General features: G+C 45.3%; 2 protein-coding genes across 2 annotated transcripts in view; one reads left to right on the forward strand and one right to left on the reverse strand.

Moving 5' to 3' along the window:
• Positions 1 to 2,391, forward strand: part of ARK2C (arkadia (RNF111) C-terminal like ring finger ubiquitin ligase 2C) — a 44,676-nt gene extending 42,285 nt beyond the window's left edge. The window contains exons 7-9 of the mRNA XM_062513672.1: positions 146 to 229; positions 1,047 to 1,153; positions 2,274 to 2,391. Coding sequence (XP_062369656.1) covers positions 146 to 229; positions 1,047 to 1,153; positions 2,274 to 2,391 — 309 coding nt within the window. The remainder of the gene's footprint in view (positions 1 to 145; positions 230 to 1,046; positions 1,154 to 2,273) is intronic.
• A 9,578-nt stretch (positions 2,392 to 11,969) lies between these two features.
• Positions 11,970 to 27,202, reverse strand: part of LOXHD1 (lipoxygenase homology PLAT domains 1) — a 133,068-nt gene continuing 117,835 nt past the window's right edge. The window contains exons 37-40 of the mRNA XM_062513988.1: positions 18,797 to 18,967; positions 16,971 to 17,109; positions 15,347 to 15,508; positions 11,970 to 12,450 (exon numbers count right to left, since the gene is read on the reverse strand). Coding sequence (XP_062369972.1) covers positions 11,970 to 12,450; positions 15,347 to 15,508; positions 16,971 to 17,109; positions 18,797 to 18,967 — 953 coding nt within the window. The remainder of the gene's footprint in view (positions 12,451 to 15,346; positions 15,509 to 16,970; positions 17,110 to 18,796; positions 18,968 to 27,202) is intronic.

A 27,202-nucleotide genomic window follows, 5' to 3' on the forward strand; every position in this document is an offset into this window, starting at 1 on the left:
CAGGGTTGGAAAACTGGCACCATCAACCAAACCATCCCCCGAGGTGGGGGAGGAATGTAAAGCCCCACAGTGGTGCTTTAACATCTTGTGGGGCTCCCGGGGCGGGAGCGGTGGTGTAGCTCAGCTGCCTGTTTCTCACTTCTAGGCTAGGAAGCTGCGGGCCAAATTTTCAAAAGGGTCTCAACCTTCTCCCACCCAGCGGGTGCAATTTCCCCCCTGTCCGCACCTGGTAAGAAAGTGCACACCACCAAGGGGGCTTTGTGCATGCAAACCTGCCCCGTTCTGCATGCAAGCAGTGCCCACCGTGAGGGTGGCGGCTCCATGGCCTGGGGGACCTCGCCCTCCCCTGGCTTCCTGCCCATGAGGAAATGGGTGGCACATTTTTTGGGTTGTGCTAAGTAGAAATTGGGAAGAGTGCTTGTCTGGGTAGTAATTTCTTGTGTTGGTCACTCCCAGCTGGAGGGTAGGAATGTTGCATCACCCAGGTTGGAAGTGAGGTAATTCCTGCTGTGCTTGTCTCTCGTCGCATCTCCAGTGAACCCAGGAAAAGGATATGAATAGGAATGGATGTGTGAGGGAAGAGAAAAAGGGGGAGCTGACAGGCTAAGCACTGCCCCGTGGTGTGCAGCATGGGGCTGGGCCAGTGGCCAAGCTGGCATGACCAGAGTGGTTGCCCTTCCTGGCAGTGATGGCACCATGGCCTTTGGGGTCTCCCCAAGAAGAAACCTCCAGCAAAGGAGACCATGGGACCATCCCCACTGCAAGGAGGTGGTGGGGGGCTGTATTAGGGCAGCAGAGAACAGGCTGCTCCTTGGGGTATTGCCACCAACCTCACTGCCACCAGCCCCAGGAGGAGACATGCCAACCTGCAGCATTTTGGTGGCACACTCATCTCACTGGCTGTTCTGGCTGGGCTGGCTTCCCCAAGCTGGAAGATCTGGCTGATATATGGAGATCTTATTATTTATCTTCCTGCAACTACCCAGGCTTGGAAGAGCAGTAGAAAGGCAAGATCTAACCAAATGATGTCTTTAACCTTGCTGCAGAGAAGACCACAGGAAGGCAAAGCTGAGCAAGACGATGGCGAGGAGTCAGATACCGACGAGAAATGCACAATCTGTCTGTCCATGCTTGAAGATGGAGAGGACGTCAGGTGAGATCCTTCCATCCCCTCCTCTGCCTCTCAAAGCCATCTGAGTTGTGTTGTTTGGTTTAATGCAGCTGTCCACTGGTGGGGTTGTCTCTGTTCTTGTCCTGAGAAATTCACTTGGGCTCTTGCAGGGTCTGGGAACCCAAATTCTTTGCAGATTGATATTGGTATAGCCCGTAGGCAGGAGAAGCCCTGAAGCAGCAGGGGGTCAAGTTTTTATAGTGTTTCCTGGGTTTGGATCATCTGCTTCCAGGCTGTGCCAGCTGGCCAGGTGGCAAGATGTCAGAGAAGGGTAGGTCAGACTGATCTCTGACAACCATCTGGAGCTTGGGGTCATCAATGTCTGAGCCTGACAGATGACCAAAGTATGATAAAAAGCAGTGTTAGTGTGAAGTCCAGGAGAGTTGGGCTTGTGCCCAAGACACAGCTGCTTTATTGTGGAATAAGTAGGATTACTCTGCCCACATGGTCACAGAGAACCATCCCCAGCCAACAGAGCTCCAGTTGTCTTTAAGAGACATCCCAGGCTGTTGACTGGGTCAAATCTCTGCTTGTAACAGAGGATGGAAATGAGAAATTGCCAGGGGCTGAGCTATCATGACCACCAGGTGAGAAGCACCCAGGTCTTTCTCACCCTTGGATTGTCAAGAAAATCCCTGATCCTTTTGCTGTGGACTCTTGTGGTTCAAGGCTCCCCTGCATCACAAGGGTGATTTGTGATGATGGCAGAGGTAATGTAGGTAAAACTGACAAGGTTCCCTGGGGACATCCATGTAGGAACAGTATGGACACACCTGACTGCTAATGCAGCACAGCCATGAAGATCTACGAGGCTTTGGAGTACAACCTTGCTCCTGAAAGGTTAAAAATTAGCAGTCAGCACAATTAATAACTGGAACAACTCAATTCAGGGTGGTGTGGGGGTTTCTAATAAAAGGACACTATCTCCAGCCCACTGGCCTGTGTGAACTGGCGTGGCTGGGACAGGCTGCAGGACCTTGGTGGCAATGGTGTCACCACAGCAGTGTTTCCCATGTTCAGAACAACCCCAGATGCTGTTATTCAGCTCTTCTTGGTCCCTTGCACCTGCTCCATCCTAACAGCAGTGTTTTTCTCTCTGCAGGCGGTTGCCCTGTATGCATCTCTTTCACCAAGTGTGCGTGGACCAGTGGCTGGCCACCAGCAAGAAGTGCCCGATCTGCAGGGTGGACATTGAAACACAGCTTGGCTCGGACAGCTGAAAAGACTAGCTGGACACACCATTTTCCTTACCAGGTCGTATGGCCATAAACCCTTGCAGCAAAATTTTTTGCCTTCTGAGCCATTTGATTGAGAGGGGAAGTCTGCAGGCACGTTAGTGAGGATAAAGGAGGTGGTGATACAATATCTAGCAGTAGGAGATGTTGCACATATACGCAGGATACAGGCCCAGTGAAAGGGAGCTGGCATTCCCGGAGCTCAGAGACCCCGTGCTGCAGAAGATTTTAGTGTTGAATATGAAGGAACTAGTTGTCATAGTCTGGCCTGTCAATCCTGCTTTTCATGGGGATTGTATATATACCTCTCAAATATGTAGAAACATGTTAGGGGTCCTTTAGCTATTTCTATGGATGGCAGCTGGAGCATGTTAGCTTAAGAAATGTTGTGTTTGATGCCCTACTCATCTTGTGGTGGACATGTTGCTGTTACCTAATTTGCACCAAATATTTTTTCATAGATTCCTTATTTTGGTGCCTGATTAATACATTGCAGAGGGGGAGTAAAGAGGTCAAACTTTCCCATCCTTGGGGTGGGGGAAAGAGGAGAAAAAGCAAAATCCTGTTTACAGTCAGAAGGGTTTGTGCTCTCTGCCTCAGCCGCGTGTGCTTCTTTCCCTGGCATTTACAGTGTGTTGCAAATTTAGAGAAGCTTAATAAAAATAAAAATTGGGGATAAAATGAACGAAGCAATAGGGAAAAGCTTCGTTCCTGCTTGTCTGCTGGTGCTGGACACTTTCTGTAGCGGCACAATATTTGAGTAGATGCTGTTTCTTTGCTTTCTGTATTTTAACAAAGTAGCTTGTCATATCAAAATCCAAGGAAGTTCTGTCTACATGATTGCAATTGTCCGTGATGCTTTCTTCTGTGAGCTGTGTGGCTGGTTGCCTTCGCCAGCACTGCTCCAAAATGATGGTTACGGGAGTTGGCGCCTGCCGTTCTCTGGGGTGTAATAACGCCGGAGAGGTGCGAAATGTCGACTCTTCTCCCGTGGCAAAAGCATCTCTCCATAACGGGACGGAAGAAAACTCGATGCTCACAAGACACTGCCGAGACCACGAGCCCTTGGGCGTGGGAGGGGAAGGCAGGGCAGAGCTGGGGCTGCCGTGACCTGCCCCAAAGCGTGCGTGTTTCAGGCTGTATCCACACGGAGTGACCAGCGGCTGTTAAAATGAAACTTAATCACATTAACGCTCAAAGCAGAATTAAGAGGTGGTACCCAAAGGGGTGAGCTGTTGTGAGCCATGCTCCCCCTGAAAAAAAGAAAAAAAAAAAAAAAAAAGAGAGAGAGAGACCTTGGCACGCTAACCACAGAGATTGGGTGGAAAATCCTTGGTAAAACTGACAGTCACAACCAAAACCTGTGATTTTCTTTATTTTTTCTTTTTTTTTTTTTAATTTCTTTCATACTAAGGGAGAAAGGAGCTGCAGAGGAGCAGCAGGGGAATTAGAAACATAATCTATTGAAAATGCTGGTGTGGTGGGAATGATTTCTGGCTCCCCTGAGCATCTGTTTCACTGGAGAAAAATGCTCTCCCAAGTCGATTCAATCATAAACTGTCATCTGAGAAACTGCAAGATTCTCATGAGCTGTAACTGGAAAACACCAACCTCAGAGGTACACAGAGATTTCCTATTTTTCCCAGTGAGAGAGGGGAGAGGAGGGAAGCCCCACGTGAGGGTGCAGGAGCCTCTCTCATTGTGTGCCCATGCAGGTGGGAGGGAGTGGAAGGGGACAAATGGTGAGGTATAGAGAAGACAAAAGGAAGGAATTCTTGCTGTGAGGGTGGGGAGGCCCTGGCACAGGCTGCCCAGAGAACCCTGGAAGTGCTCAGACTGGAGTGATCTGGTCTAGTGGAAAGTGTCCCTGCCCATGGTGTGGGGTTTGGAACAAGATGAGCTTTAAGGTCCCTCCTAAACCCAAACCATTCCATGACTTTATGACACATTTACCACCCAGCACAAGTGACGGCTTCTTGGAGAATGTGGTGGTCCCAGCCCTGATGTCCATGGGTCAAGGAGTGGCCCATGGATACCTATGGGTCTTGCTCCATCAGCATTGAAGCAGCATTACAAATAATACTAATAATACTAATACCATGACAAGCAAAACAAGGCTTTGGTGGTAAAATGAAGTCTGAGCAGGTTTGGTCTGCTCAGGTGTGACCTGGAGGGGAGAAGCAGGGAGAATAACAGGGGGATTGATACCCACACTGGGTGGGGAGGGAATGAAGAACGCTTCTGGACTGTCTGTTTTCTTTTAAAGCCTATGAGAAAGTGTTACTATTTGCCTAATAAACAAGCACAGTTTTTAAAAAAAAAATCGATCAAACTTAAAAAAAAAAAAACAAACAAAAAACCAACAAACTTTTGGTGAAGAAAAGCACCAAACTCCCATGGTCTTGTGAGTATGACTGATCCCAAGGTGCGTGCGAATTTACAGTGTCTGGAGTTGTATTTGTGTGTCAGGTTCCTTTGCGTTTAAATAATTTGTACAAGTAGGTTGTGAGTTAGGATGAGTTTAAAAAACAAATCAAAATGAACATCATCAACAACAAAAAAATCTAGAAACAAAACATTGATAGTTTACAGGGTTTTGTGAGTTTAAATGCCTTATATTTAACAATCATAATTTATGACTAACTTGTAGATATTGTGGGTTCTTATTTAATTATTTTTATAGTTGTTTTTCTGCATTTTTAATTATAATTTATTTATTTAGAAATTACTACTAATTTTTTTTATTACTCCTATTACCTCATTTTTGCATTGTTTCTGGGAATGGAATGCTTTGCATGCATCGGTACTTAAAATAAAATTAAACAGGGGATGCGGGGGGTAATGCTTATCTTGTCAAAAACAAAAAAAAAAAAAAAAGAGAAAAAAATCAGGGTGTGTGATTACAAACTGTATTACTGTGGTGCTGTTACCTTGGATACATTCCATAAAAATGCAAACCTTTGATTCTGTATGCTGTGACATAGTGGAAAACTGCAATATAGTGACTGTGTTTAGCACATATATATGAATATTATTTGCACTCATAATCAAACTGGTGATCCTTTCACTTGTGTCCTTGCACATTGAAGGCAGTTAACGACGCTCTGCATAAAACCAAAATGCTTTGGTTGTTTCTTGGTACTGCCCTGTCCCCGATACCTCTGGTGATGCTGTTGCTGCTGCTGCTGCTGCTGCTTGTGTGACCCTGCAATAACACCCAGCAGGCCCCCACTGCAAGACTGTGCTTGGGGCAATGCATGCCTTTAGTGCAAGACTCTACAAATTGTGTCAAATCAGAGGAAGGAAGCCTAGGTGTGGTGGCTCTGTAATTTTTGGCACCTGTCAGTGCTTGGTTTGGCTCTTTTCACCCTAGGTGTGTGCACCCAGCTGGGATTAACGAGGTGATAGGGTGAGCTTGAGCTTGGAGGCAACATAACTAAGGGATTCAGTGCAGTATTTTTAGGGGTTGACTTCTTTTTTCAGGGGCTAGGAAGGCTCTGGCACAGGTTTCTCAGAGTAGCTGTGACTGTCCCATCCCTGGAAGTGTCCAAGGCCAGGTCGGACAGGCCTTGGAGCAACCTGGGGTAGTGGAAGGTGTCCCTGCCCATAGCAGAGGTTGGAATGAGATGAGCTTTAAGGTCCCTCCCAGCCCAAACCATTCAGTGATCCTGTGACACCATGTCCAGCTGAGAGTGGTTGGGATGGACATGAGATCCATTTTCCATCTCTTTGCAATGCCTGCCATGAGCACTGGCTATAACCCAGCTCTGAGACATGCATATAGCAGGAGTGCTTAACACTGATTTGACCAGTTGGTTTCATCCCCCCTGTACAGGAGGGAACCTCAATTTGGAGTTTTTTAATCCAGTGTAGAGCTGGGACCTGCCCCAGAGCCCTCCTCAGAGTCCCCACGAAGGGGGTCAGCCCCAAACTAACATGGCCAAGCATCCCCATCCTGCCATGGCTGCTCTACTCTTGCAATGCATTGCCCCTTCCCCAAAGGCTCCTGAGTACCACGTGTTCCAGCTTTGCCAGAAGGTTAGAAAATCCTTGATAGCATTTTAAGCTTTAAGCCATAACCATTCTTGGTCAGTGCAGACATTCAGCCATGTACAGACAGAAGTGGGGTTTGATGCATGTGCTCAGCCAGTAGCCATCCTCCCCACAAAAAGGCTTTGGATGAATTTCTCAGTTGGGTTAGAAAGGCACAAAATCACAGTACCTTAATTTTTTTCTCTCTGTCCCTTCAGGGTGCTGCGCTGCTTTGTTGACTTTGCCTTACCCCAGGTTTTAAACCTGTCTGTGTTTTTTACCTTGCTGCTCTGCAACACTCCTCCCCTGTAGCCTGGAGCTGTGATTTTGAGCTGTGTGGGGACAGGGGAGTAGGTTGTCCTTCCCCTCAAAGTCACTGTAAGAGGGGTAAGCAAAACAAGGAGTGAGTAAAGAAATCCCCCTCTCCTTTAATGACCCGGGCAGGTGAAAGGATCACCCACATTTTTGTATTCCTACTGCTGTTCTGTTGTGCTGTGCAACATTTTGCTACATAGACTATTTTATAGAAGAAAGCTAGAAAAATATTTATTATTAATATTGAAGCAATAGTGCATTGAAGAAATGGAAAGACATTAGAAATTGTGTAAATGCTTAGATTCACTTTTGGTGGATTTTTTGTACTTTATTTATAACTAATAAAACAAACCGCATTGCTAACTATAAACCTGTGCCACGCAGAAGCCACCTGGCAAGGACGTTCACTTGGTCTTTATTTACTGCTCATTTCTGGCTTATTTGGGTTGGAATCAGTTCTTCTTTCACTGCTTGTGTCTTTGATGCACAGGAGAACCACTGATGGGGTATGAAATACTCTGCCCATCTGGTTTGCAGAGGCTGCTGGTGGCTGAGCCCCATGGCAGAGGTGAGGTGAGGCTCTCCACACTGGGCACGTTGCTGTGTGTGATGGCGTGTGGCACCAGTTTGGTGCCCAGGTACCAAAACTGCTTTCTACAGTTTCAGAAAGTTGCCTGTTAAAGAGAGATTTCTCCTCTAAACACATCACGTGGTGCCTATAAGGTATCTCTAGCAAAGGTATCAACAGGTGCTTCCACCTTCCTGGTGGAGAAGGATTTCCTTCTGAGTGGGTCGCTAGTTTAATAACTAGGGAAGGGGAAACTGATTGGAAGGAAAAAAAAACCTCAAACCCTTCAAACTAATACAGGTGCATTTGAAGGCATTTTCAGTCCTTTTTGCTACCCAGTGGAGCATCTGATCGGTCATACACCCAATTTTGCATCCTGCAAAATCCATTCTGCAGCTCCTCCTGTGCTTTTATTTTCTCCCGCAACAAATGGTGCCAGTCTCTGCTCCTGCCCACTCTTGATTCAGCTTCTCCTCCTGAAAAGCTGAGGCCAGTGTCTAGCTTTGACTGTGTGATTAGACTAAATAAGCCTTGGAGACAAGCGGCTGTTGATCCTAGAGGTTTGGTTCCTGTAGCTGGAGGGAACTGCCAGTTCCTCCAGCATCCATCAAAAGCTGCATAAGGGATGAACCGTGTTCACACAACACGAAGCTGTTGTTACTGGAGGCTTTTATAAACTCAGAAACAGAAAACAGGTTGAAAGTGGCCTGCTGGTCCAGCTGGGGAAAATCTCAGTTTCTCACTGAGATCCTGCTGATGTCCTTTGGAAGGGTGATGGCGCTGAGAGAGGTGCTGCAGATGGCAATCAGGTTTGTTTTGGAACTGGAGCAGCAAACGAGCTGCCACAATTTTTTAACAGCTCTGCTGAGTACAGTGTCTGCCTGGGGAGGGAGATGAGCTGTGCCCATCACAGCACAGCACCACGGACAGAGATGCAACATCTTTATTCATCACCAGTGTCTGCTCTGGTAGAAGCTGCCCAGGGTCAGAAGGCTTAGCTTTTATCACTGTTTTGTGGTGTCTAAACCTGCAGCTGGCCCACTGGTTGCAGCTCAGAGCTGTACAACTCCACTGTTTGTTTGTTTCTTTCTTTTTTTAAAAAAAAACCTCTTTTCTAGTTTAGAATGGATCACTAGATGTGAGGAAAGGAGCAAGGAAGATGATATTTTCTACATACAGAATATGAGATACTTCACATCTCTCAGTCTTTCCCCTTTCATGAAACTAAGGTTCTCATAGGCATATGATGCTACCAAAAATGCTTAGCAACAATTTCATGGAGATTTGCAAATAATTCTCTGTGTCCTGCACCAAGAGGCAACCAATCCTTCAGCATGAAACACTATTAAGTACTCCTTCTTTATGCTTGTTTTCACTGGCAGCACCCAAGTGCTTTAGTAAAACTAAATTTAGTAAACGCAGAACTTCACCAAAATGGTGAAGAACACAAATACAATGGGACAGCCAGGTTTTAAAGACTCACACTGAATGCTTGTCCTTTCCTCTTGCTTCTTATTTACATTGTTGCTTTAGGATGAAAGAATGTGCATTAAAATGCCATAAATTAGGAAATAAAGTGGAAAAATAAGAAGGGAGAAGATGGTGGTGGGAGCAGGAGCCTTGTATCTACCTGACATATGAGTTTTGGGATGCTTGGCCTCCACAGAAAGACATTGACTAAGCCCTGCAAAAAGGCACAGGACTAAGAAAATTTTGGCTTTTTTCCTCCCTAGATCTCCATTTGGCCAAGAATGTGTTGAATTTAGCAGCTTAATGCAAATCCAGCTGTTGGAAAAAACTCCACTCTTGCTTTATTACTTTTGTAGCACTAGTTGTTGTAGCAACAGAGGGATTCCCCAGAGCCAGGGTGGAGCTGAGCTTTGCACTAAGGAGGGGCTTGTTTGAAGTCTTTAGTGGTAAAGAAGCAAGAGTTCTTTCATGCTTTGCCAAGGTTGCTTTCCTGGTAGGCAGTGAGGGTGCTGACCCTCAAACTCTCCTTTGGCCATTTTCAGTGCAGCATCTCCTGGAGTTTTTGTGTTGAATAAGTCTGTCCAGGGATGACAGGGGGCCTTGTTGACAACCCAGGTCCCTACAAACCCATCTCCCACCAACACAGTGATTTGGTCACCCTGAAGAGATTAATTCCTGCTTCAGCTCTGCCATGGTTCTAGCCACTTGCTACCCAGTGAGCACAGCTCACATGCAAGGTAAGGATTTATCTTTCCTTCTTGCCCAAGGAAGTGTGGGGTCAGGAGCTGCCTCACTGCTCCCCAGGGCTGGAATCATAGAATCATCATGGAATCATAGAACCTTCATGGGATCACAGAATGGTTTGGACTGGAAGGGACCTCAAAGATTCAGTTGCCTGCCATGAGCAGGGACACCTTCCACTAGAACAGGTTGTTCTCCAGCCCATCCAACCTGGCCATGGAAGCAAGTACCAGTGCAGTGGGTTTGCCCAGGGGATGGCAGGGGTTAAACTGATGCTCTAAATCTTCCCCTCCACCCTGTACCAAGTAGGGGGTGAGTGGAGCCAGCTGGAAGTGCTGGGACTACAGCACTGTACTGGGACAAACTCCTATTTCACTACAGCACACATTTGTGGAAAAGGAAGCCAAACCTCTTGACAGGAGAGGGTTTATTTTTTCACAGTGCTGATTAAACTTGTGTGGGAGGGAATGCAGGGAGATCAAAAGCCTGACCCTTATTTTGCTTCAAACACCGACTGGGGGAGATGGAGCAGACTCCTCTCATGGGACCCCCTGGGTATCCAGGGAGTCTGAACTCTATCCCAGCAGGGTCCCAGGGATGCAGTCAGACCCCAGCCCTCCTAAGGGCTGTTCTGCTCCTCCTATGAGCTCCCAGCTCCTAGCTCAGGGCTGGGCAGCACCAGTCTGCCATGAGCAGGGAGAACACAGGGAAGGTTGCTGTTATTATTCCTCTCATTGAATAGCTGATCACTGATGAGGTTGATTAGTGGGCTCATTTAACCAACTTGCTCTGCTCCAAAACCATCAGTTACCATAAAGGTTTCTAAAATGAATTAGTCTGGTTTATTATTTGTGAGCTGGCACAGACAGCCATGATATAAGGTCAAGTCTCTTTGGTCGTGCCTGCTATGGGAAACAGAAATCCAGTACTTCCCTGGAAGGGCTTTGGTGGGTTAGCAGCTTTCAAATACCTCTGAGCAGGTGACAGCATTTCTAAAATACTTCTAACTCCTGTCTGAGCATCACCAGCCTTTGCTGGGCCTGCTTTGCCCATGACCAATGAGGGACTGAGCAGAAGAATCATCCTCAGCCCAGGAACTGGTGGGGTGGTTGGGATTAGTGGGTTGAACCCACTCTTGACCTATTAGATCCCTGTTCATACAAAGTTCTTGTTTAAAAGCAGCTTCTGGGAGAGGGAATGTCCTCTCCAGGGTGGGCCAGGAGGAACCCATGGCTCAAACACCTCCCTTTCTCCTCCTAAGGATATGCCCTGCTGCTTTTCTCCCTGGAGAGAGAGATAGGGCTCCAGAAGCAATGATCTAGGAACAGATTCTCTTGTTGGTACCTGTAGTGATGTGAGTGCCTGGGAAGAGCTCACTGACAGGAACATTGGCCCTCACTGCCTCCGGGAAATCCCTTCTCCACAACAGAAAAAGACAAAACAGCAATCCTTATTAAAGGGGGAAAAATAAAAGAAAAAAGAAGTCAAAATGAATGGCAGTTGCTCTGAAACAGAGCTGGTATTCAGTCCATGTAGACTATTATCCTGAGTCAGCTTTGAATATTGTTAGCACAGCTTCCTTGATGTGGAATTGGTTATCTGGAAGGTCTTTTACATTGCCAGCTGTAACCATAGATCTCAGCTCTTGGCAGAGTTGTAGGAACTCAGCCAAGGAGCAGAGTCTGCCCTGAGGGAGGGGAAATAAAGCCCACGGGGTGGAAAACACCATCCAGATCCCACGGCTTGAGACCTGGCTGGGTGGATGCAGAGGCTCCCCAAACTCCCCATGGAAAGTCCTACTGTGCCTGTTGTTTTTTGTTGTGGTGCCCTCTGGAGATGCGCATATGTGTGTATGGATGAGCAGAGTTCACAGTTGCCAGAACGGGGGAAAAAACTGGGATTTCTGAAATAAAAGTGTCTCAATTATCTTAACCTCCATGTTCATCTAAAAGTGGAGCCTGTCAGTGGAGTAGGTCAGTGGGTTTTTGCAGCCTTGTGAAGGCATAACACTGAAAGCAGAAACATCTGAGCTGGTAAAGGACAGTTTATATCTCTGCTGGTTGTAGCTTTTAATCATAAGTAAGCAATAAGTGTATTTATTTAATTCACAGTTTTATGTGCACTTAAAAAAAGGCAGCTTTACTTTTACAAAATGTTAACCCAGGAAGAATGCCTTGCTGCTTGTCCTGGGGTGACTCTGTGGTGTTGAATGGTATCCCCATTTGTCTGTTTAGCCCAGAAATAAGTTTTGTACCATTAAGTCTGGATTTGAGAGTGAAGGGGGGAAGGAGAAGCAGTGGAATGTCTGAGGTGGATGTGTCCTAAACCAGGACTCTACTAAAAACCTCTCAATACAAAAGGTTAAAAAGCAAAATGCAATATAAAACAGTATAACAAGAAAAAAACCCCATGCATACTGAGGGGACCTGTGCCCTGCTCAGTACCTAGGGAAAAGATCCCTACAGATTAACCCATCTCCCCGGTTTTCATCCAGCCACTTTCCACAGGGAAATATGGTGGTGACACCAGTGGCCGAGTTGGTGATCTCCACCCTCTCCACCAGCCAGCCCGGAGCCAGCCCGCTGTTGTCGTGCTCAATCCGGACCTTTTTCAGCTCCCCCATGTCCAGCGTTTCCAGGTAAAACCTGTTGGTTTTGCCTCGCTCGAAGAGGTTCCTGAACTTGTGCCTCAGCGCTCTCCTCCCCGAGTCCCCGTTGAGGCCATAGATGGTGATGAACACGTTGGCGTCCGTGCCCGCGCCCTTCTCGAAGCCCGTGACCACGATGGTCTCGTATTTGACTGGCACCAAGCTCCGGGCTTTGCTGGCGAAGCTCTCGGTGACCTTGGCACACTCGAAGACTTTGTAGTCTCGCCTCTTGTATCGCAGAGGGATTTTCGCGTTGCACCTGAAGAAGTACCTGCCACGGGGGAATTGGTTAATGGCGTGGGAGGCCACTTTGTGGGGAAAAGGTTAGGGAATTGTGTAATTGTTTATGTTGGAACTGTTGTATGTATCTTTGAGTCAAACTGCTAACCCAGCACTGCCAAGGCCACCACTCTGACCCGTGTCAGCTTTTAGATCCCTCCAGGGATGGGAACTTCACCATTGCCCTGGGCAGCGGGTGCCAGGGATGGACAATCCTTTCAGTGGGGAAATTGTCTCTAATATTCAATCTAAACCTCTCTTGATGCAGCTTGAGTCCATTCCCTCTCCTCCTGTCCCTCTTCCCTTGGATAAGATCCCAAATCTCCCCCAGTTGTCCCCTCCTGTCAGGGAGTTGTGCAGAGCCACAAGGTCCCCCCTGAGCCTCCTTTTCTCCAGGCTCAGCCCCTTTCCCAGCTCCCTCAGCCTCTCCTGGGGCTCCAGCCCCTTCCCCAGCTCCGTTCCCTTCCCTGGACACGCTCCAGCCCCTCGCTGTCTCTCTTGTCCTGAGGGTCCCAGAGCTGTCCCCAGCACTGGAGGTGTCCCAGCAGTGCCAGCACAGGGGACGGGCACTGCCCTGGGGCTGTGGCCACCTTGTTGGTACGAACATGGAGCCAGCAAGTCAGGGAGTGTGCATTCTACTAAATTGCCCAGTAACAATGCTGTCTCAGCATTTTTCCCTCTATGTATCAGAACTTGAACATTTCTCTAGAATGAGAGCCAGGATGGAACTTAGTTGGTGGAAAAATCTGACCTCTCCCCACACAACTACAGGCATACTGCACACGGGAAGGATCTGTGTGGCTCTTTTGCCTGTGCAATGGCATGTCCAGTTCCAGACCCACCAAAGCAGGACAAGCCGTCAGACCCAGAGTTAAAGCAGGAAAAAGGCATAAAAAAAAAGAACGGGAAAGATGGAGGAGTTTTAAATCTCCCCTTTCCTTTCTAGATAACCCATCTCATCCTTAGCAGGGGGGAAAAAAAGTGCAACACAGAAATGATAGGTACCAGATGCCGACAGCCCTTGTCTCTGCAGTGCTGTCTCTGGTGATGTGCGGGGAACACCGAGCACATCCATAAATTACCTCGTGGCTGGCACTCAGCCAGGGGCTGGAGCACTCCGCTTTTAATGATGTATTTCATTTCCAATGATGCAGATCAGTTCCAAGTGAGCTTTTCCCCCTTCCCCTACCCCCACTGAACTGCAGCAGGTCCTGCTGAATGGAGTGTGGCTGGATTGCAGTGCGTGTGTGTAAAATAAACACCTGGAGGAAGAGTTACTGTGACTCCAGCTGTATGGTGTTCCTTAAGCACTTCCTATATTCTTGGCATTTTCTGCAGCCAAGGAGAAGAGCTCATTCCCTGGAAAGAAGCTCTGTTGATGAGAAATTCCAGGGGGAACAAATTTTAGGCTCAGGGACAGAAAAACTGCATGAGAGTGTGATGGAGACGATGCCCAGTGCTGCAGATTGATTTCCTCAGCTGTGTAATATCTCATGGTCTGGAAGTAAAATGATGCATGCTAACCTTCACAAGGTGCAAAGAGAAAAAAAGATGACCTTTGTAACCCTGGAATCTGCAAGGAAAATCTTTTAAATACAATCTTTTTACATACTAAGAAGTACTACTAAAAACCAAAAATCACAGTATAATTCAAAACTATTGTATTTTGGTCCTTGGCTTGTCTGGGTAGGTTTTTTTGATATTTGGGATGGGTAATACCTTAAGTGAGAACTTGCTCTCATGGTGCAAGCTCTGCAGGTGCTTGTGTGCACAAAAAACACCACTGTAAAGTGCAGCATCTGCAGAGCTGGAGCCCTTCTCCAGTGCAAGGAGAGACTGGAGGCTTTACCCATACCTTCTGGCTGCCCTCTTTAATTTAAAACAATCTTTAAAAAGTGGGATTTTATGAGACAACCTTTGGCCCCTTCACAGCATACTGTCCCAGCAATTTCAGCACGCTCCCAGTAAGTTCAGTGCCCAGATCTGATTGCACAGCTGGACTTTGAGGGTTCCAGGCTTTTCCCCACCAGGAGAAAAGAACATGTTTTAGTATGCAATTGACTGAGTTTTCATTCAGCAAATATTATTAAGGCTCTTCAGCTGGCTGATTAATTTGCTAGGAGAGACTCTTAGCTTCTTAAAAAAAAAAAGAACCACTTCAAGGACTTCTTCTTAAACACTCAATTGTCTCAGCTGGAACAAACTCCTTGTAGTTAAATTCTTTAGCAGCAATGGAAATATCATGGAGAAAAAAAGAAATTCACAATTAACATTGTGGATTTTCTTACTGAAGTACAGTTTGTTCTGGAAATGGGTGATCTCTGTTCCTGTGGAATCTGCTCCCCTTCCAAAGATGGGACTCAGATCAAAGTGTGTTTGACCTGACCATGTTCAGGGCTCTTCAGGTATGGTTGAGCTGCATGATTGCAACCTTTCCAGTCATGTGCGGCCTTTTGGACCAGACCAGAAGGATCTCTTATCCAAACTGCTCTGAATCAGAGGCTCAGGCTTTGTCTTATTCTCATTTATAGGAATTCTTTCACTAGGCTTAGTTAAAGACCAATCCATGCAGAATATCCTACAAACTCCTTGAATTTCAGCCACTCTGTTTATTTTCCATATGGTGAGACATCAATTCATCCTGGCTCTGAGATTCACTCCAGCCCACTTCTTACAAAGTTACCTGCACATGCAAATTCCCTCTCTAACGACTCAGAAATTGCGCAGGTAAGTCCGACATTCTGGACCTGACACACCAAACTGTGTAACAGAAAATAAGACTTCCTGTTATTTCTTAAACCTGAAGTGCTTCAGGAGGATGTGTGCAGAGCTGCTGAGCTCCCCCATGCCCTCCCAGGGCAGCTCCTTGCAGGTGAAAGGGCACTTACTTGTTGCAAAGCTCCATCTCTGTCACAATAATCTCCTGGACATGCCAGAAGACATCAGCTTTTGCAGATGACTTCTTCCCATCTTTTGGGCAGTGACCAACACAGATGGCTGCAATATCACCAACATTCTTTGAAGAGAACTGGAATGTGTCTGTTGCTCCCCTACAGGAAACAGAGCAGTTTCAGCATCCTGGAGGCTGCCAGTGACTTGCCTCATATGGACATTAAGTAATTTGCACATGGCTATGGAAGATAGAAGATAAGCCTTCATTTACAGTCATTTGATTTAACGTACAATCATTCAACACAAAGTATAATTTCCATATTTAAATTTTGTATTTTCTCTGATTAGGGGTGACACTTTAAATTGTTGCCACTAGGACTTTCTAGGATAAACTTGAGCTGTTCCACATGCAAAATCAATTTGCCTCATTATAGATAAAGCTAAAGAATGACTAATTTCCCCTCCAGCACTTATTCATTCATTCTTGACAGATACTGTATCTGTTACACATCTACCCACCATAGCTGTTTTAAATTTGCTAGTTGAGCCACCCTTCCTGAAGCTCAGATTGGAAATAGTTCAGAGAAACAATTAAATCACAGAATCTCAGAATGGCTTGGGTTGGAAAGGACTCTGAAGATCATCTAATTCCGAATCCCTGCCATGGGCAGTCTTGCTAGGTTTCTGTCAAAGTGTTGACTGGATCCCTGTTGTGTTCCCTGAGTATCTGTTGGTTTTATTTCATTGATTGGCCCTTGGTGCCTCCAAGGACAGACTGTGCCTAATGAAGAGTGGTGTCTAACTCCTCCATTGGCACCATCAGCTCAAGAAGCTCCTCCTGATCTTTCATATTTCATGTGATATCTCAGACAGTCATATTACATTCCACATTAGCCATAATTTCACCTTCCTTTACCAGAGAAAAACATTTTCTCCCTGTAAAGCAACAGAACATCAGCAGCACCCGTGACTTTGGCAAGGTCCCCATCTGCTAAGGGTGTGCCCTGTCCTTAAACAAGGGGAAAGCCCTGCTCACACATGGAGCAATTTGGTCCCACATGGGAGAAGGAATATGCCCTGTGTTCCATGGATGTGCCTCAGGCAGGAGGCTGATTCCTGCCTTTCCTCACACAACAGTGATCTCTCAGCCTTACCCCCAGATCCATCTGCAAAGTCAAACCCGAGCAGCTCTGACAACATCTAGCCACCAACTATTATTACTTTCTCCCTGATTCCCACTACCAGTGAGATGCTGTGAAAGGAACTAAAACCACCTCCAGCTTCCTTCTGCTTCTCCCAGCTCACAAACCACATAGACTCCCTGGGAGCTTGTCAGGAGCCTCTTTGTATGCAGTGATACAAAAGGACACACTCATGCAAAATCTACATTTCCTTCTACCAAATGCCTTTTTCTTGTTCTAAAACCTACTCTGTGACTGCCCACTAGAAACTCATTTGATATCTTTCCTGTAATCCAAGCGGGAAGCTATCAGGCTTTTTTGGAAGGGGGATGAGAAGCAGCATGGCACAAACACAGCTCCCTGTGGCAAGAGGAGGTGGCATTTGTGGAGGACACACAGGGGATGGAGACTACCTCTGGCCTGCCATCCTGCTTACTACCTTTCAAATCTCCTCTTCTTGGAGGAGTTTTCCATGAGGAATTCCTTTGAGCGGCCCATCTTCCCTTCTAGGATGATCCAGATGTTTTCCTTTGTATCTGCATCCTCTCTGTCGCTGGTTACTGTGACAATCTCGTAGGCTTTAAAGCATAATTAACACACACGTTAAACAGAAAAGGGAGAGCAGATGGCCTGCAAGATCTCTTCATTTGGCTGTCATTTTGCTCAAAAACCCCTTTCCTAATATTTATCACAGCCCACAAAACAGCAAGCATTTGCAAAATAAGGGTGGAAACACACTGAAATCTGTGGGACTTTTGACTTCTAAGTGGTTTGGGATAGAATGCATGAGAAATATGAGTCTTGTTCAATTGGGTAGAAAGAATAGATGGAGTTATTCTTAGAATCATAGAATATTCTGTGTTGGAGGGGCCCACAAGGATGACTGAGGTCCATCTTGAGCAAGCTCTGTTCAGCTCCACGCTGTGCTAAGCACTTCATCTGAAGCACAACACAAATACTTCCTTCTTTTCTTTCTTTCTTCCTTTCTTCCTTTCTTCCTTTCTTCCTTTCTCTATTCCTTTCTTCCTTCCTGCCTTTCCTTTCCTTTCCTTTCCTTTCCTTTCCTTTCCTTTCCTTTCCTTTCCTTTCCTTTCCTTTCCTTTCCTTTCCTTTCCTTTCCTTTCCTTTCCTTTCCTTTCCTTTCCTTTCCTTTCCTTTCCTTTCCTTTCCTTTCCTTTCCTTTCCTTTCCTTTCCTTTCCTTTCCTTTCCTTTCCTTTCCTTTCCTTTCCTTTCCTTGCCTTTCCTTGCCTTTCCTTGCCTTTCCTTGCCTTTCCTTGCCTTTCCTTGCCTTTCCTTGCCTTTCCTTGCCTTTCCTTTCCTGAAACTTGCCTTTCCTGAAACTTGCCTTTCCTTTCCTTTCCTGAAACTTGCCTTTCCTTTCCTTTCCTGAAACTTGCCTTTCCTTTCCTTTCCTGAAACTTGCCTTTCCTTTCCTGAAACTTGCCTTTCCTTTCCTTTCCTAAACTTTCCTAAACTTTCCTAAACTTTCCTAAACTTTCCTAAACTTTCCTTTTTCTTTCTCTTTGTGCCACTGTTCCTAGCAGAGTGAGGGTATCCATGTACCCAACAGGGTGTGCTCAGATGCTGTGCTGGCCTGTGAAAGTCCAAAATGTCCCCCACAAGGCTGATTTTTTTTTTCAGGGGCAGTTCACAATCACAGTGAAGTGATGTGATTTTTGTCTCTCCAGGATTCTCCTGAAGAAGAGAGCTGGTGCAGAAGTTCTTGAGATGGACTCTGCATATCATCAGTGTGATTAAGTAACTCTTGTTGGCTGAATCACCCACCACATCAGACACTAGTGTAATTACCTTGAGCCCAGTGGGATTACCCAGAGCAGATCCAGGGCTGTGGGCTGCTAAGCTCAGCTGTCATGTTTAGCTGGGACACTTAAGCTCATAGCCCAGAACCAGTTAAGGATGAAGTTGGAGCAATGTTACTTACCAAGCTTTAAGGACTGGACTTATTTTCCACTTCAAAGAATCAAGCACATTACTTCTAATGAGATCATATCCATGTATTCTCATGGCTTACTGATGGATTGAACCACTGCAGATGGGCCCCTCTTAAGTTTCAACCCAGAATGAGATCTTCTTCTTCCTCACAAATCCTGTTTTGTTCCTTTATTATCATGGGATTGCACAATTGAACTAAAGTGCACATGAAATAACCCCTAAAGCCTGCATAGGAACCTCCAGCTTGCAGGAGATATGGTCCTAAGACCTCTGAGGTCCCTCAGGAAATGGCACGAGCACTCCAGACTCACCAGTCCGTTCCTTCAATTCCAGGATGTCATTATTGGCACATGCCAGTTCTCTGATGAGCTGCCCATCATCTTCACCTTTAGCCAGCCAGCGATCACACTGGAAGCGAAATGTCTTGTCCATGGCAGAGTCCATCACATCAATGTATTCCAAGTGCCAACCTGGGGCAATTCCTTGTAAAACAACAGAAATAAAAAAGGTTTGTATGTCTGCACATAGGAGGTGGGGTACCTTTCCTTGGTTGTTCTGTGTGGTTGCTATAAATCATAGAATCACAGAAGGGTTCAGGTTGGAAGGGACCTTTAAAAGTCAACTCTCCTGCCATGGGCAGGGACACCTTCCACTGTCCCAGGCTGGTCCAAGCCTGTCCAACCTTGCCTTGGACACTTCCAGGGATTCAGGGGCAGCCACAGCTTTTCTGGACAAACTGTGCCAGAGCCTCACCATCCTTACTGTAAAAAATTCCTTCCTTTATATATCTAATATGAATTGACATGCTTCTAGTTTTAAACCACCCCTGTTGCCCTGTTGCAGCAGGTACTGCTAAAATGTTTGTCCCCACCTTTCTTATAAGCACTAGGACAGGGGTTCTAAGGTCTCCTCTTTAGATTTGAAGTCAGAACGTAGAGCACAACTTCCTCCTTTGGCTCTGCCAGCCAGCACATGCAAGAAAACTGCCCATCCTTGCCAAACAATGAGGGCAAATTAATGAGTGCTGGGACTGGATGTGAAAACAGGACAGAGTAAAGTGATGGATGTTCCAGCACGGATGACCAAATCACTTTATATTTCCCTTGGGGCCTTCTGAGGAGCCACAGCACCTTTTTAGTTTGCTACTTCATTTGTTTGGTTTGTTTTTTTTCCCCATTGGAAAAACAACTTGAAAATGAAGAAAACAGCATTTGAGAATGTTTTCCTGATTTCTTTGTTAAAATCACAGGAGAAACTTGTTGACCTCGGTGGGGACGGGAGGTTCTGACAGTTTTACTTTCAAGTCCTGCTATTAGTGAGACAAAAAAAGCTTATGTACATGATGTGACATCTCTGCTCACTTATTATGTACATCCTGGAGAGATTATGCAGCTCTTGCTCTTCCAGGAATTCACTGCCATGTGCCTATTTCCTTCATTTGCAAAAATTAATCCTCATTATCCTTGAATAGAAAATGATGGCACATTTTTGAGTTATGTCAACAAGTCGTCCTTCTCCTGTGGACTGTGAGCCTCCACACCATGTGCTGGCAGTTCTTTACCAGCCTCACAGCCCTTGCTGTTTTGTGCTTTGGCTTCTTCTGCCTTTTCCTTCTGCAAGATAGGAAATTAAACTGGGCACTATGCAGCACATACCTCAACCAACACCACCACACACCCCTTAAATTTCAAGGGCACAGAACTGCAAAGTCATTGTGCCTGGAAAGTTCATCTGTAGGACATCTTCCTTAGAGCAAACTCAGCTAAAGCAGGTTCCTCAGGGCTGTTTGTGGCCAGGTTTTTAATATCTCCAAGGATGGAGATTCCACAACCTCTCTGGGTGGCCTGTGCCAGAGTTTGATCACCCATGCAGAGAATAAAAAAAAAAAAAAGCTTTCTTTTTTTATTTTAAACAGAATTTCCTGTATTTCAGTTTGAGCCCATTCATTGTTGCTCTGTCCCTGGACACTGGTGAGAAGAGTTTGGTTCTATCTGCTTTAATTTTACAGGTTTCCAGCAGCTGTGGCTGCCCCTGGATCCCTGGCAGTGTCCAAGGACAGGCTGGATGGGGCTTGGAGCAACCTGGGATAGTGGATGCTGTCCCTGCCCATGACAAGGGTTGGGACACAATTGTCTTTAACCATTCTGTGATTCTACAATTCTGTGAAGTTTTCCAGGGCTCCCACTGTGATTTAACTGGAGCAACTTGGTCTTTGGAGCTGTTTGGGAAATTTATTCAACACATGTTGGCAGTGACAGCTGTTAATCTTTTGGTAGGATCTTTTCCATTTAAGTTCAATGAACATCTCTGCAGGATATTCAGGAGGTTGCTCTGCTTCCATCAAAACTTCAGTGACAACAGTACAGCATGAAAGAAAGAAAACATACCTTCCTTCTACAGTGAGAGATGTCAATGCCTGCAGACCAGGATGGAATAAATTGTTGATCTCAGCTCAACTGCCAGCAGTGAACAGGATGATGGGCTCAGGATCAGTGCTAAGCAGCAGTACCAGAAAAGAGACTGGGTGAAATGCACATGCCCTCCTCCCTCTTCTCCAGCCTGGTGCCAGCACCCACACTCACCAAGAAGCTGCAAAAAATCCTGCTTTTCCATCAGAGACAGAGATGGGACAGACCTGACTTTCCTGCAGATGTTGGAGTTGTGGACAAAGCCAGCTCCTTACCACAAAGATGCTTTAATCAGCTGTGGACTATTTAAAGAGCAAGTGCTGAGTTCTGTCAGGGATCAACACTGAAAAGCAAATGCCAGCAGGGTGTCCCTTACATCAAGGAGCTGGATGGACAGTCTTAGAAAAATGGTACAACTGCCCTTAAACATCCTCCTGTCTTCTGTAAAGAAAAAAAACATTTCTCTTCCCTCTCACTAGAATTTGCCTTTCTCTCATTTTCATTCCTGATTTTTAGTGACTTAAATTAGATTGTGAGACCTGTACAATGATCCCTAAATGCTTTTCATTTCTAGGAGAAATAGCTCCGTCCAGGTGAAAGCTGTCCTGGATAAGTCCATAGCAGCATATCTCCCTACCCTGTCATCCCATGGTGCCAGGAGTGGTATCACATCAAGGGTTTCACTGCCACAGCATTAAACCCCATTTAAAAGCTGATGTGGAAATGGAGGGGTCAGTTCATATCTGAAAAATGCATCCTGCTCTACAAGAAAAGGTATTGTTTTTCTTTTGTTTCAGACTGGGGATACATATAAAAGTCCTTTTTTTTTTTTTCTTTTTTCTTTTTTTTTTTTTTCCCCAGTAGTATGGAAAAGAAACTGGAAAGGGAAGTGATGCACAGAGCCTAAATGTGAGACTTTTCCTCTGCTGGGCTGACTCTGTGTGCTGGGCATCATGTCAGCAGAAGGAGAACAAATTGTGTTTGCAGAGCTACTTTCCAGGTCATGAAATCCTGGTTTCGGGCTATTGTCCTGTTTACCCCTTGTGTTCCTCTGTGACTTTTGCAATGGGCTCAGAGACTCTACAGCACCTAGGCAATGATAAGAAAGGAAACTCCTTCCCCAGAGCCACCAAATACTCAGGCCAAGCTGGTTTATGGAGCAGCATAAGTGAAAGAGGAGCCAGAAAGATGATGTGAAAATAGGAGGGTGAAAGGACTTTCCAAAATTCAGACCACTGCTCAAACAACCTGGCTGCAAGGAGAAATTGAAGGATTTCTGCAGCAATGGCTCATCAGCCTTTCCTCTGGACACTGTCCCTGATTCTGATCCACTGAGAGCCAGAGCTGCTCCATCACTCAGCTTTTGGTGCTTGCAGAAAAAAACAGAGCAGACCTGTTTGCATCCTGTTGGCACCTCAAGCAACAGAACCAGGATAACAAGGGCTCAGGAAAACTGAGAAGAATTTCTCAGAAATTTTCTGCCGTGACCCCAGTACAAACCAAGACCACTAAATTTGCCTCCCTTAATGCTTTGGGGAAGAAATAGCACATATATGAGTAGCTCCTGCCCAATTATTCAGGCCCTGGTCTTTAAAATAATTTGGTGAGCACTGTGCCTTTGTGAAAGGTCCCCTACCACCAAAACAAGTGTTCAACATTTGTAACAAAAGGTGTTTCACCCCAGGCCTCATTTTTGCTCCCATTGAAATCCCCAGCAACAAACCTGCCTTAATAAAACCCATGGCAGTGCCACATAGGCTCCTTAATGGTCTGCAGCTGGAAGTGACATTTTCAATAGCATGCAAAACATTTCAAATGTAATTAGAGGAAAAGAAGAGCTTTGGGGAAGAAAGAATCACTTTGCTTTCTTGTCTCTGTATAATTTAGTGTGATGTAGGGAAATGTATTTTGTTCCCCAAATGTCCTTATCCAAAAGAGCAGTTATTTATCTCATTTATCCTCTTTCCTAAAAGGATCCAAGCTGGCTACTGGGGGATACTGGGTAAGGACCCCCTGTGTAGACCTGAAAGAACCTCACAGGACCCTCTTTCCTTTTTCCCAGGTGATGCTGGAAGTCTGCTTTCCTGACATTAGACAGGTTGGATTGCAAGTTCCTTGTCACCCATTTCTGCAGTGATTAGCACAATTGAGCCTGACTGTAGAAGTGGTAGATGAAACACAGATAATGACATTACTGCTTCATTTAACTAAAACCCCAGCCTGCAGCACTAGAAGCTTCCTTTGCCTCTCTCAGGAACAGCCACCACTTGCCTGTACTCACCCTCAAAATATTAAGCCACTCTGACACCTGCAGAAACATGGGAGGACAGGAGAAAAAAAATGGGGTGAAACAAGTGTGGTGAGTTCACTACTCACCAGGCACCTGGTTTCTGACCTTGCTTGAGTGAATATTAACTATTCCTTGAAAAGAAAGAGCTGGGGGTTCAAATCTGCTGGCAGAACCACATCCATGCTTGGAAACATATAAATACATGGAAGTCTCCACTTTTTGCTGCCACATTCATTGATTGTCCTCTCTATCCCTTATCTTTCTGTAGCATATCTCTTCTGGTTTGGTTTTGGAAGCAGCTGATGTCTGATCAAGGATAACAGTAGTCATTACTGGTGCTTATGTTTCCACAGGAGTAAAAAGTCCCTCCTGCTAGGGACATTGACTGCTCAAGGGCCAGTGAAGAATTGCTGCTGCCAAGCCATTCACGACCACCAACCAGCACTGCTCTGCCCTTTAACTGCATTATTTATTTATTTATTTTTAAAATTTTCACATTTCTGAAACACGAAGTAACGACCACAGCACAGACAACTCATCAGCCTTGCATCCCTCTGACAGTTTTTGTCCCCTGCCTGTTTAGGTGAGCATCCATCCCTAAACCCCACCTCATGAGGCATCACCCAGAAAGCGGTGGGAGTTTTGATAGTGGCATCAAATCGCCAGAAATGGGGTGTTAATTGTGAGGTGTTAAAATCATAGCATCTAGCTGTGCATCAGTACATCTCAAAACACTCTAAGAAGGTGAATAATTTTTATCCTTAATTTACATAATTGAAAATGAGGTACAGGGATGCGATTTACACAAGGTCATTCAGCAAGCCAGTGGCAGAATAGAAATAGATCCATTTTGTGTATCTCTCCTTTAGGATCATGTTAGCTCACAACACAACATTTCTCATCAGGGCAGACAGACAATGGAAAAAAACCTCTCACAATCTTTGAGAATGCAGAAGATTAACACTTGGGACAGTTTTAGAAAATAGGTGCCCTGCCCCCCCCCCCCCCCCCCCCCCTCCTCTGTTATCTCTGCAACTTGTTCAGTCCAGGATTTGACTCAGGTCAAAAGCACCCATAAATTACCCTCAGACACACCCCACTCCTCCAGCCCTCACACTTTACAGATAAACTACTGCTGTGCAAAAGCACTTAACAGCTCAAACTGGAGATGGAACAATTTCTCAGATTATATTCTTGTGATTGAAGGAAATTTTGTATTTTATTGAGGAATACTTGAAGCAAAAGCTTTTAACAAGGATGCAGGATAATTTGTCCCCAAGAGGAGCGAAGGAGGCCTGTAGAAAAGAGAAGCTTTTACAGAAATAATAATTCTAAAGGATAATCTGTCCTTTTGGGCTCCTTCTGAAGGGTTCTGCAATTCATGAGATTGGAAAGGAATGAATGCACAAGGTCAACACCAAAGTCTTGATGTTCTCTGTCAGTCTGCTATTTTAATTTCTTACATCTTTTTTCTTCTTCATGCCTCTTCTGGACTGTGATACCTTGGCAATATCTCTTGGTTAAGCTGTAACACCTGTAGCACATCTTTCGTTGAATCATGGAATGGTTTGGGATGGATGGGATATTAAAACTCATCCCTGCTATGGGCAGGGACACCTTGCACTATCTGAGGCTGCTCCAAGCCCTGTCCAACCTGGCCTTGGACACTTCCATGGGTAAGGCAGCCCCAGTTTCTCTGTGCCAGGGCCTCATAATCCTCACGGGGTGAAAACCTTATCTTTAAGATAACACCATTGGGTGAAAAAAAACTGGCATTGAAGAAAGGGGAAGGTGCAAGGCATGTGAGGGGCGGGGGCTCTGTGGGTCAGTGCTGGGTTCTCCTAAGGTGCTGAGGCCAGATTTGGACAATTTGAAGGACTAATCAGGCATAGCACAGATGCTGGCATGCTGCAAGTCTGCAGGCTGCATCCTCATTTGAGTCCAGTCTGAGCTGTAGACTTTGATGCATTCATAAAGATGTGCAGGGGTTGGCATCATCTTCCTCTGCAATGAGCCACCAACAAAACTGGGAGTGTGATGGGCTCTCCTCTCCTCTCCTTGGGCAGTTTTACAGATCTATTTCTCTCACTTTTTATTTAAAGCAGAAACTCTTCAAGAGATATGCCCTGAGGATCAGCAGAGTTTATGAAGCAACAGTCAAGAGCTGAGAGGGAGGGCTTAGAAAAGCCCTGTTCAGGCCTGATAGCTGAGTAAATCCTTACAAAGGACTAAAAACGACAGTTCTTTAGTTGGTTAGGTTGTTGTTTGTTTTTTTTTTTTTTTTTTAATTTATTGTCCACAAGTGCCCCGAAGGCTTGGAATCATGTCCATGAATTGCAGAAACAGACCTCTGGAATAGTTGTGTGCCATGAGTTCAAGGCCCGGGCAATTCAACATCTGGGTCAAGATACTGCTCCTGGAAAAGGTAGTTCCTTCAGAGAAAGCAAAACTGAGGGTGTATAAATTGTTTTGACTTGAGTCCAAAGCAAAAGGGGAATAAAATACTTTCTCTTTTGGAAGAGCCACACAAAAAGAATCACTGGGGTAGTTAGTCTATTTAAAACTCTGCTAGACAATGCCAGAGCATCTGGTGAATTGAGAAAAAGGCCTTGTTAAGGCAAAGAAGAAGTTTGGCTCCATAGCCTCGGTATTTACTTTTGTCTCTGCTCCTGAAACACAGAAAAGTCTGGTTTATCCATAATTAGACTCTTCCTGGCTTCCCTTGGCTGATGGCAACTGAGATAATCAAGAATCTTACATTAATTACTTTAGACAGACTGCTTATCACCTTGGTTCAAATCTACTCAGGCAGATGAGGGAGCTACATCCAGATTTCCCATACCTCATTGTTTCATGGAGAAAAAGGCAACAACAAGAAAACAAAAACACAAAAGGAGAAAAAAATGGAGGAAAAAAGGGCTTTTTCTAGGTAAATGTTTCTGTCACTGAGATACTGAGAAACTTCCCATCATTCTTCCAGAATGGTGATTCAGTCCTTATAGCAGAAAAAAAAAAAAATTAAAAAAATTGAGGCCTATATTTAGAAAGCCAGCATTTCTATAGACCTACAGGTACTGATCTTGCATAAATGTAGAAGTAAATGAACTGAGATATGAGAAAATACATACTGCCTATCTGAGATCAGAAGATGGGGAGTCTGGAAGTGATTAAATTTGCTCAGGGAGTCTAAATATATTAGGTTGAACATCAGTATCTTGAAGTAAACAGGGGCAAGATAAAAAGACATGGAGCAAAATTAAAACTAAATTTCATTCACGTCACTTTGCTGTTACCAGAATCTCACTGGTGAGATCTAAACTTCTAAAAAAATCAGGAACAAGTTCCTTGAAATTGCAGTTGTGAAGTCTTTAAACTGCCTGGTTTCAAATGAGCAACAACTTCCTCCCTAATCATTTTTACTGAAGTTAGAGAAATTAGATGGGGGCTTCATTTCTCCTTTATGTCTCATACAGAGATGTCACTCAGCAGTTTTTTTTTGTGGGGAAAATGGCATTTAAAAGCATTAAAGTGGGACCATAAACCTGAGTGATTTTCCAGAGGATGAAAACATGATGTTTGCAATTTAGAGACCTTCTGATAGTTTTGCCATGGCAATTACTGTCTCTTCAAGTCTGAACACCCCACTGCAGTCAAATTTCAGTGAAAGGATAAACAAAAGTGGGATGAGAACTGGGAGCAAAGCCACTGCAGCAAGGCTACGCCAAGGGAGAAGGATGCTGAGCTGTGGTGCATGGCACAGTGAACAAAATGGGCAAGCATTCAAATGTATTTTATCCTGAAATACAGGCAGGCAGTTGGCATCTTGACATGATAACAAAAAATTTTGTTGGTGGGGCAACTAACCTTTTGATGGTTAGTATTTCCCCGAACTAACTTTGGTGGGGCAAATAACATGGTGTTGGTTTTGGCCCCAAATATCAGAAAGACGTGGAGCTGCTGGAGCCAGTCCAGAGGAGGGCACGGAGATGCTCCAGGGCTGGAGCCCCTCTGCTCTGGAG

This window comes from Cinclus cinclus, chromosome Z (assembly GCF_963662255.1).
Source record: "Cinclus cinclus chromosome Z, bCinCin1.1, whole genome shotgun sequence".
NCBI classification, from domain to species: Eukaryota; Metazoa; Chordata; class Aves; order Passeriformes; family Cinclidae; genus Cinclus; species Cinclus cinclus.